Source organism: Henckelia pumila, chromosome 2 (assembly GCF_033568475.1).
Source record: "Henckelia pumila isolate YLH828 chromosome 2, ASM3356847v2, whole genome shotgun sequence".
NCBI lineage: Eukaryota > Viridiplantae > Streptophyta > Magnoliopsida > Lamiales > Gesneriaceae > Henckelia > Henckelia pumila.
In genome coordinates, this window is record NC_133121.1 from 18,765,499 (window position 1) to 18,777,379 (window position 11,881).

The 11,881-nt window shown below is 32.6% G+C and overlaps 1 protein-coding gene across 1 annotated transcript; it reads right to left on the reverse strand.

Annotated features, from left to right (window-relative positions):
* Nucleotides 1–9,059: 9,059 nt before the first annotated feature.
* Nucleotides 9,060–10,518, reverse strand: LOC140884481 (uncharacterized). The gene is made up of 2 exons (XM_073291255.1): nt 10,351–10,518; nt 9,060–9,531 (listed from the first exon to the last, which is right to left on the reverse strand). Exon 2 carries the CDS (start codon nt 9,518–9,520, stop codon nt 9,314–9,316), a length of 207 nt encoding a protein of 68 aa, XP_073147356.1. The 5' UTR covers nt 9,521–9,531; nt 10,351–10,518; the 3' UTR covers nt 9,060–9,313.
* Nucleotides 10,519–11,881: the final 1,363 nt, after the last annotated feature.

Genomic DNA, 11,881 nt, shown 5'->3' on the forward strand with positions numbered 1-11,881 from the left:
TTTGCAATTTAGGGCCGGATGGGCTAAATGATTAATTTTGCAATTTTGGGTTGGATAGATATGTGGACCTTTTAGGGTTAGAATTTTGCGAGTCTATAAGTCCATGAGTATTTTATTATAATTTATATAAAAAAAATTTAAAAAAAATCGGTTGACCAATTTTTTTTAAAAAAATCAAAAGTAATTGAATTTTCTTTTATCCCTCGTGAGATCCAAAATAGCACAATTACGTATTCTATGGAAACCGTTGACCGTCACTATAGGTTTGGCGAAGCCCCAACTCTGGTGGTGGACAATCGCCCTCTTTCATTTTTTTTAAACTTTGAATTATTCTATTTAAGGGGATTTTTTGATTATAAATTTAAATTAGTTCTTTCTTTTTGGTGTATTATTCAAATCACCAAATTTCAATTTATATTATAAAATATTTTATTCTAAATTCACATGCTTTTATGAAAGAGTATTAATGTTGAATATGATGAAAACGGAAAGGTGGAACCAGAACTTGACTCTGATGTCATTTAATAAGATTATGAATTTGGACATAACTCAACCTCAAAAGTTATTTCAATCTAGCTCAAAGGAAAGATTGTCCAAACCTAGAATTAGCTCCATGAATTTTAATTAGTTAACGTCGTAAATAAATTCCTACAATAGTGTATGTACACTTTCAAAAATATATTATTTTACAGTTATATTTTTAAATGTAACTTCGTCGTTCAATTATGTTTAGCTCTTCTTGACTTGCAGTCTTGTTTTGCACAAGAACTCTCGGTCACATATCCAAAATAAAATTTTTGGACATTGCTCTGAGCCTCAACAGTTGTGTCAGTCAATTGGGTAGAACTACATTGCTCACATCCTAAACTGGTTTTAACAAAATGAATGTATTTCCCTTGGCATATGTTCAGTTCCGGTTGAGTACTGACATTAGTTGAATTGCAATCCTTATCACTAAACCCGAGACCAACTTTGTCTTCTATTGGTTTCTGTGACTCATGCAATTGTGTCAACGAAACTTAAGACTTATTCCAAGTTTGAATCAACTCAATCATTTTTATATTTTCTGATTTCATTTGCCGACTGTCAACTTGTAGCTTATAATTTTAAGTTTTGAGCTTTGAAATTTCTGCCACTAAACTGATCTTATCAATTGATATTTACACTCGGGTTCAATTGAGCGATCTGGAAAATAAAAACAGTTTTCTCACTAACAAATTTTGATTTTAGAAATAGCTCTCAGCCAGCCTCACAGAATTCGTGGTGTTGCTCGAAGTAGGCTCGAAGAGACGGGAGAATCAGCAAGGGGGTTACACATATGCTAGCGACAAGTATAATGCACATCGTGCATTGAGAATCCAAAAGTTAACATTTGATCACATCACTAAGATAGAAACACTCAAAATGTAAGCATAAAATTTTACTCAATCCAGTTGGTTAGCTGCGCCGCATTTTGTGATTACTTTGAAAATCAAAATACAAATTCGACACAAGTGTCGCTTGTTACTTTGGCTAGTATATACCTTAAAACATCGCTGACAAGTTCTTATTTTTTGTCCAAAGTGAATTAAGAATCACAGTTCATGGATGAAGTGACATTATTCAAATACAACGCCACGCTACTGCATCTCTAGAATCCCAAACAATGTTCAAATCATTCTCAGCAAATTTAGTTGTCTTCACCTCCCTCTTCCATCTACCCATACCGCCGCTTGAACATGGAGATCTGCCCGATGCTCTGAGCCATCTGCCGCTTTGCTAAGAAATGGTACAACTTTCCAACCTGTTGAATCTTCGTCATCATCACGTTCACCAACCTCCCGCTTTGGATCACGTACGATATCCATTGCATCTGTGGGTGGATTTCTTTCTTTTTTTTTTTACTCACCCAAATCCCACCAACACAAGATCAAGAACTGAATTTGAGATATTTCAACATGGGCAGGATCAAATACTGAATTAGTGTAAATATGAAATGGATTTAGTAAATGATGTACAATTCGGATCTTGATTTTGTCAAGCTAATCCACAAAATCCTGTGTGGCATTTTATCAAATACTTTCCTGTTGTTTCGAAACTTAAAATATGCTTAGGGTTACATCGTCCGCCGACGGAATTAAAGCACAAAAATTAAAGAGAAAAGTTTATGCAATTGAATTTTAGCAGCGAAACCATGCAATTGTTATCACAAATCTTATCTTTAGCACGAAAATCAGTAATTGTTAATGAATAAAAGCATAAACTTTTCACATTTAAAAACATCACAAAAAAATATTGCGAACAGATGAAAATTGATCTAAGAAGACACGATCAATTCTTCCAATGAATGTTAATCAAACCTTATTAAAGTGGAATCAACTTCTTTTCAGAGATGAAGCGACCAGGGCAGAGAGACGAATAAGAGACGAGCTTTGAATTTTGCAATTTAGGGTCGGATGGGCTAAATGATTAATTTTGCAATTTTGGGTTGGATAGATATGTTGGCCTTTTAGGGTTAGAATTTTGCGAGTCTATGAGTCCATGAGTATTTTATTATAATTTATATAAAAATATTTTTAAAAAAAATCGGTTGACCAAGTTTTAAAAATAAAATCAAAAGTAATTGAATTTTCTTTTATCCCTCGTGAGATCCAAAATAGCACAATTACGTATTCTATGGAAACCGTTGACCGTCACTATAGGTTTGGCAAAGCCCCAACTCTGGTGGTGGAAAATCGCCCTCTTTTATTTTTTAAAACAATGAATTATTATATTTAAGGAGATTTTTCGATTATAAATTTAAATTAGTCCTTTATTTTTGGTGTATTTTTCAAATCACCATATTTCAATTTATATTATCAAATATTTTATTCTAAATTCACATGCTTTTATGAGAGAGTATTAATGTTAAATATGATGAAAACGGAAAGGTGAAACCAGAACTTGACTCTGATGTCATTTAATAAGATTATGAATTTGGACATAACTCAACCTCAAAAGTTAGTTCAAGCTAGCTCAAGAAAAGATTGTCCAAACCTAGAATTAGCTCCATGAATTCTAATTAGTTAACATCGCAAATAAATTCTTACAATAGTGTATGTACACTTTCAAAAATATATTATTTTACAGTTATATTTTTAATGTAACTCCATCATTGAGTTTTGTTTAGCTTGTTTTGACTTGCAGTCTTGTTTCGCACAAGAACTCTCGGTCACATATCCAATCCCAAATTTTTGGACATTGCTCCAAGCCTCAACAGTTGTGTAAGTCAATTGGGTAGAACTACATTGCTCACATACTAAACTGGATTTTAAAAAATGAATGTATTTCCCTTCGCTTATGTTCCGTTTAGGTTGAGTACTGACTTTAGTTGAACTACAATCCTTATCACTAAACCCGAAACCAGCTTTGTCTCTATTGGTTTCTGTGACTCATGCAATTGTGTCAACAAAACTGAAGACTTATTCCAAGTTTGAATAAACTCAATCATTTTTATATTTTCTGATTTTAACTGCTGACTCTCAACTTGTAGATTATCATTCTCAGTTTTGAGCTTTGAAATTTCTGCCTCTAAACTGATCTTCTCAATCGTTATTTCCACTCGGGTTCAATTGAGCGATCTGGAAAATAAAAACAGTTGTCTCACTAACCAATTTTGATTTTAGAAATAGCTCTCAGCCAGCCTCACAGAATTCATTGTGTTGCTCAAAGTAGGTTCGCATAGACGGGGAATCGGCAAGGGTCAAGTACGATATCCATTGCATCTGTGTATGGATTCCTTTCTTCTTTTTTTCCTCACCCAAATACCACCAACACAAGGTCAAGAACTGAATTTGAGATAGTTCAAAACGGAAAATGTTAACATGGGCAGGATCAAATACTTGATTAGAGTAAATCTGAAATGGATTTAGAATATGATGTGCAATTCGGATCCTGATTTTGTCAAGCTCATCTACAAAATCCTGTGTGGCATTTGATCAAATACAAAATGTTGTTTCGAAACTTAAAATATGCTTAGGGTTACATCAAGCACCGACGGAATTGAAGCAAAAACAATTTAAGAGAAAAGTTTATGCAATTGAATTTCAGAAGCAAAACCGTGCAATTTTTATCACAAATCTCATTTTTAGCACGAAAATCAGTAATTGTTCATGAATAAAAGCATAAACTTTTCACATTAAGAACGTCGCAAAAAAAAAATTGGAAACACATGAAAATTGATCTAAGAATGCCGATCACTACTTCCAATGTATGTCAATCAATCCTTATCAAAGAGAAATCAACTTTTTTTCAGAGATGAAGCGACCAGGCAGAGAGATGAATGAGAGACGAACTTTGAATTTTGCAATTTAGGGTCGGATGGGCTAAATGATTAATTTTGAAATTTGGGGTTGGATGGATTTGTGGGTCTTTTAGGGTTAGAATTTTGCAAGTCTATGAGTCCATGAGTATTTTATTATAATTTATATAAAAATATTTTTAAAAAAAATCGGTTGATCATTTTTTAAAAATAAAATCAAAAGTAATTGAATTGTCTTTTATCATTCGTGAGATCCCAAATAGCACAATTACGTATTCTATGAAAACCGTTGACTGTCACATTAGGTTTGGCGAAGCCCCAACTCTGATGGAGGAAAATCACCCTCTTTCATTTTTCTAAAACATTGAATTATTCTATATAAGGATATTTTTCGATTTTAAATTTAAATTAGTCCTTTATTTTTGGTTTATTTTTCAAATCACCAAATTTTAATTTTTATTATCAAATATTTTATTCTAAATTCACATGTCTCTTATGAGAGAGTCTTACTGTTAAAGATGATGAAAACGGAAAGGTGGAACCATACTTGACTTTATTTCATTTAATAAGATTATGAATTTGGACATAACTCAACCTCAAAAGTTAGTTCAAGTTAACTCAAGGGAAAGATTGTCCAAACCTAGATTTAGCTCATGAATTTTTATTAGTTAACGTCGCACTACAATAGAGTATGTACACTATAAAAAATATATTATTTTACAGTTAAGTTTTCAAATGTAACTCTGTTGTTGAGTTGTGTTTACCTTTTCTGAACTTGCAGTCTTGTTTCGCACAAGAACTCTTAGTCACATATCCAATCCAAAATTTTTGGACATTGCTCCATGCCGCAACAATTGTGTTAGTCAGTTGGGTAGAACTAAATCATAAAATAGATTTAAAAAAAAATGAATGTATTTTCCTTTGCATATGTTCAGTTTAGGTTGAGTACTGACATTGTTGAACTGCAATCCTTATCATTAAACTCGAGACCAGCTTTGTCTTCTATTGGTTTCTGTGACTCAAGTACTTGTGTCAACAAAACTGAAGACTTATTCCAAGTTTGAATCAACTCAGTCATTTTTTTTTATTTTCTGATTTCAACTGTTGAATCTCAACTTTTAATTTATCATTCTCAGTTTTGAGCTTTGCAATTTCTGTCTCTAAACTAATCTTCTCAACCGATATTTCCACTCGGGTTCAATTGAGCGATCTGGAAAATAAATACAGTTTTCTCAATAACAAATTTTGATTTTAGAAATAGCTCTCAGCCAGCCTCACAGAATTCGTGATGTTGCTCAAAGTAGGCTAGACGGGAGAATCGGCAAGGGGTTACACATATTCTAGAGACAACTATAATGCACGTGTGCATCGAGAATCCAAAAGTTAACATTTGATCACATCATTAAGATAGAAACACTCAAAATGTAAGCATAAACTTTTACTCAATGTAGTTGGTTAGCTGCGCCGCATTTAGTGATTACTTAGAAAATCAAAATACAAATTCGACACAAGTGTCGATTGATCTTTTTGCGAGAATATACCTTAAAACACCGCTGACAAGTTCCTATTTTTTTTTCCAAAGTGAACCAAGAATCACAGTTCATTGATGAAGTGACATTATTCAAAGGCAACACCACGCTACTGCATCACCAGAATCCCAAACAATGTGAAAATCATTCTCAGCAAATTTACTTGTCTTCACCTCCATCTTCCATCTGCCCATACCGCCGCTTGAACTTAGCGATCTGCCCGATGCTCTGAGCCATCTGCCGCTATGCTCGGAAATAGTACAACTTTCCAACCTGGTGAATCTTCGTCATCATCACGTTCACCAACCTCCCGCTTTGGGTCACGTAAGATATCTATTGCATCTGTGGGTGGATTTCTTTCTTCTTTTTTTCCTCACCCAAATCCCACCAACACAAGATCAAGAACTGAATTTGAGATAGTTCAAAACGGAAAATGTCAACATGGGCAGGATCAAATACTGAATTAGTGTAAATATGAATTGGATTTAGTATATGATGTACAATTCGGATCTTGATTTTGTCAAGCTAATCCACAAAATCATGTGTGGCATTTTATCAAATACTTTCATGTTGTTTCGAAACTTAAAATATGCTTAGGGTTACATAGTCCGCCGACGGAATTGAAGCAAAAACAATATAAGAGAAAAGTTTATGCAATTGAATTTTAGCAGCAAAACCGTGAAAATTATAAACTTTTCACATTAAAAACGTCACAAAAAAATATTGCAAACAGGTGAAAATTCATCTAAGAAGACACGATCAATTCTTCCAATGAATGTTAATCAAACCTTATCAAAGGGAAATCAACTTCTTTTCAGAGATAAAGCGACTAAGGCAGAGAGACGAATAAGAGACGAGCTTTGAATTTTGCAATTTAGGACCGGATGGGCTAGATGATTAATTTTGCAGTTTTGTGTTGGATAGATATGTTGGTCTTTTAGGGTTAGAATTTTGCGAGTCTATGAGTCCATGAGTATTTTATTATAATTTATATAAAAATATTTTTAAAAATAAATCGGTTTATAAATTTTTAAAAATAAAATCAAAAGTAATTGAATGGCATTTTATCACTTGTGAGATCCAAATAGCACAATTACGTATTCTATGGAAACCATTGACCGTCACATTAAGTTTGGCGAAGCCCCAACTCTGGTTGTGGAATATCACCCTCTTTCATTTTTTTCAAAACATTGAATTATTCTATTTAATGATATTTTTTATTTTGAATTTAAATTAGTCATTTCTTTTGGTGTATTTTTCAAATAACTAAATTTCAATTTATATTATCAAATATTTTATTCTAAATTCACATGTCTCTTATGAGAGAGTCTTATCGTTAAAGATGATGAAAAAGGAAAGGTAGAACCAGAACTTGACTCTGATGTCATTTAATAAGATTATAAATTTGGACATAACTCAATCTCAATAGTAGTTCAAGCTAGCTCAAAGGAAAGATTGTCCAAAACTTGAATTAGCCACATGAATTCTAATTAGTTAATGTCACAAATAAATTGCTACAATAGTGTGTACACTTTCAAAATATATTATTTTACAGTTATATTTTTAAATGTACATTAAAAAATAAATATCATAAATATTATATATATATATATTATAATAATAATAATAATAATAATAATAATAATAATAATAATAATAATAATAATAATAATACAGATATATATATTTATCAATAATTGCGACGGTTTAGCAAAGAGCGTCGAATTGTATATTTATTTTATGTGATGTTCCAACGGTTTTTTAATAACCGTTGCAATATTTATGCGATGGTTTTTATTAAACTGTCGCAATTTTCTATGGTTTATCAAAACTGTTGTAATTTGTATGTGACGGTTAGTTAAAAACCGTCGTAAGGTTCAACGATTTCTTAAACAGTCGCATTTTGCGACGATTTTAAAAAACCGTTGCAATGAATTGCAAAGGTTTTTAAAATACCGTCGCAATGTTTCCCTTTTTTTTTGTAGTGTTGGGGTTTTCGCAATGTTGTATTATTTGGAGAATATGATCTCGATTGGAGCTAGTTTGGGGGATGTTCCTATTGGATTATCAAGTGTATAGAAACTAAAGTTTACCACATATATAAAAGTTAATCATCACATCTCATGTCTCAACAAATATTTTTATTCTTGACTATTGCTATCATTTTCAGTGTGCGTTTTGATAAATAAATTATCTTTATATAAATCACATTATTTAGATAAAAACCGCATTACAAAAACCTTATTGATCATATTTACTTGAGAAGATATTGATATGGATAGAGAGAATCGAACTTTTTCCTACCATAGATTAGTTGTTATCCTAATTCATCCATTCTAACGCTTTTCGAGGCTTTTTTTTTTTTTTATGTTTTTAGTTTATGGAAGTATAATTTGCTTATTTTATTTTTCATCAGATACGGGTTGGTTACCTCTGCCCACACCCGAAAATTAAATTTTTTTTTTAAAAAAAATGGGGGTTTAAAATTTGGAACACATACACGTTGGGCTGAACATGAATTGCGGTTGGGTCGGTCTTAATTATGAGTGTGTTTATACCCAACAAAAAACTCAAATAAAAACTGGACACATCATGAAGTTTTTCAAAAGTAGGTCAACTATATACTTATTATTTTATCATTATACTATAATATAATTCTTTTATTAAAGCTCTCCCACACGACTTTTTTCCATGTATGTATGGGATTATTTTTTAAAAATATATTAATGGGGCATGAAGAATGATAACCGAGTCGGTGGGCCTCTAAGCTCGTGGGCCTCAGCGCATAAATCAATGCTTAAAATGGACCAAATTCCATAAAATTCATGTAACCAAATACACTATTAGAATTCGCATTTTAAAAAAAAGAAAATATTTTAAACTTGCATATAAGATAAGAAAATATAAATAATCAAGAAGTCAAATTTTCTAGATTTTTTTTTTGTTTTGAATTTTCGAGTTCTTTTTCAAAAGAATATAATTTAAAAGTTGTTGCTCGAACAAAAAGCTATCATAAGCTCTTCAATATAATTTCCTTTACATTCCACCGTAGGAGATAAATTATTGGATTAAAAAAAAACTCCGTCTTTTAAATTAGAAATAGCTTTCAGCCAGCCTCACAGAATTCGTGGTGTTGCTCGAAATAGGCTCGCAGAGACAAGAAAATCAGCAAGGGGGTTACACATATGCTAGCAACATGTTCAATGCACATCGTGCATCGAGAATTCAAATGTTAACATTTGATCACAACATTAAGATAGAAACACTCGAAATGTAAACATAAATTTTTACTCAATGCAGTTGGTTAGCTGCGCCACATTTTGTGATTACTTTGAAAATCAAAATACAAATTGACACAAGTGTTGACTGATCTTTTGGTCAAAATATACCTTAAAACACAGCTGACAAGTTCCTATTTTTTGTCCAAAGTGGCAATATTCAAAGGCAACACCATGCTACTGCATCACCAGAATCCCAAACAATGTGCAAGCCATTCTCAGCAAATTTACTTGTCTTCACCTCCCTCTTCCTTCTGCCCATATCGCCGCTTGAACTTGGCGATCTGCCCGATGCTCTGAGCCATCTGCCGCTTTGCTCGGAAATGGTACGCCTTGCCAACCTGGTGAATCTTGGTCATCATCACGTTCACCAGCCTCCCGCTTTGGGTCACGTACGATATCCATTGCATTTGTGGGTGGATTCCTTTCTTCATCGTTTCCTCACCTAAATCCCACCAACACAAGATCAAGAACTGAATTTGAGATAGTTCAAAACGGAAAATGTTAACATGGGCAGGATCAAATACTGAATTAGAGTAAATCTTCTTTCATTTTTTTTTTAAACATTGAGTTATTCTATCAAAGGATATTTTTTCGATTTTAAATTTAAGTTAGTCCTTTTTTTTTGGAGCATTTTTCAAATCTACAAATTTAAATTTTTATTATCAAATATTTTATTCTACATTCAGATGTCTCTTATGGGAGAGTCATACTGTTATTAGCCCCATGAACTGAGAATGTCTCTTATGGAACCAGAACTTGACTCTGATGTCATTTAGTAAGCATAAGTCAACCTCAAAAGTTAGTTCAAGCTAGCTCAAGTGAAAGATTGTCCAAACCTAGAATTAGCCCCATGAATTCTAATTAGTTAACGATTTGAAGTCATCGAACATGGAAAAATTCAAATTGTATTACGTAGTAATTCAAAAATTATTACTAAACTATATATATGAATTTTAGAAATTTATCGAGCAAACTTGTGGAATTCGAACCACCGATGACTCAAATCAATGCACCTTTCGAACCTACATTAAATATACAACAATTATCATATTTTTGAATCGGACTCCAATAAAAAAATCATCCCCTTACACACACATAATATTCACACACTCATAGTACACACAATACACACACACGCACACACTGATACACGCACAGAGAACACACACACGCACACACTGATACACACACGCACACACTGATATATACACACACGCGGGTGGGTCAATAATAAGCGAAAAAAAATGAAATATACGTATACCGTAAGATAGATCTAGTTGCGAGCTTCCCAAATATATATTTAGTGTTGAAAAACGAGCAACGACGCCGGAGAAACGAAGAGAAAAGGGGCGGCGGCGGTGGGGGTCGGTGGGAGGGAGAGAGAGAGCGTATAAGTGGGAGAGAAGAAAATGGCCGAGAATAGAAACCCTATGATATAAAATTAAAAAGTTAATAAATATAGTGCAAAATGCAAACTGAATCCGGGAATTTGTTTTTTTAATCAAGTAAATTTATTGTTTAAAAAAAAAACGCTAATTGCATCCAGATTCCTGTGAAAAGTCTAAAAGACATAAAATACTCTATGTAAAATTAATAGCATGTTAGATCCTATGTTTTAAAAAAATTAGCATAAAAACCCCTATGAGAGGGTATAAATGTGTCCGAGTTTGTATAACATAGGGGTGAAATGTGTTACATTTTAAAAAACTGGGGGATGCATTAGCCTATTAATATTTCTTAGGGGATTTTATAACTTTTAAACTTTTCACATGGGAGATTAATGCAATTAGCCCAAAAAAAAAGGTAAATCCTTTTGCTCCGGATTCTTAATTCACGGGCTAACAAACCTCTCTCCGGTAAGTTAGATCCTACCTATACATGCACTGTCTTCAGGGACGGACCCATGTAGGGTCAAGGAGAGGCATGGGCCTCCCTCAAATTTTTAAAAAATTATTAATGTATACTTATATTAATTTTTTAATAAAATAAAATATGATACATGTTAGTTTTAAATAATAATGATGTATTATATTCCCAAGAAAATATGTTTAATAACTCATCAAATAATTGTATAATGAATTATTATGAATTGATTATAATGTTTTAAATTTTTTGGCCGTCTTTTAGTTGATATAAAATGCACATTCATGATTGTTTGACGAATTGTATCCAATAACGGAGTCATATTTTTATCTCTATCCAAACTAAAATTTTCTAAACTCTCTATTTTTTTATGTGTTGAGCTTTTATCTTTTTATTTTTAAAATTATTCACGAAAATATTGACAAAGTTGACTAACTTTAATGCATAAAAAATAGAAAAAAAATTAGGTCGCCCAAGAGACCACCCGGGTGTAACAACACATAGCTCTGTCCGTAATTGTGCCCCACTGACCAAATTTTCTGGGTTCGCCCTTGACTCTCTTGACACACATCTAACGATTGACATTTATCAATAAATGTGAGGTCCATTATTTTTTAGTGGACCTTGTATGTATTGATAAATGATAACCCTTAGATCTATTATGGGGGTAATGCCTGTAAAGCCTCTTTTCTTCTTCCATGTTATTCCCCAGTATATATTTATCGGGGCTGATTACATTAATCTCTCATATGAAAATTCTAAAAGTCATAAAAACTCATAAAAAATATTAATAGGTTAATGCATCCCTAAGTTTTCTAAAATGTAGCATATTTCATCTGTATGTTATACATACTCGGGTAGGGGTGGAATAGGGTCGGGACTCATCCTGTAAACCCCCTAACCCAACTTCCGTCCCGAAAAAAATCGAG

Coding starts and splice junctions, on each gene's coding strand:
- LOC140884481 (XM_073291255.1), bottom strand. CDS start 9,520: ATGAAGAAAGGAATCCACCCACAAATGCAATGGATATCGTACGTGACC.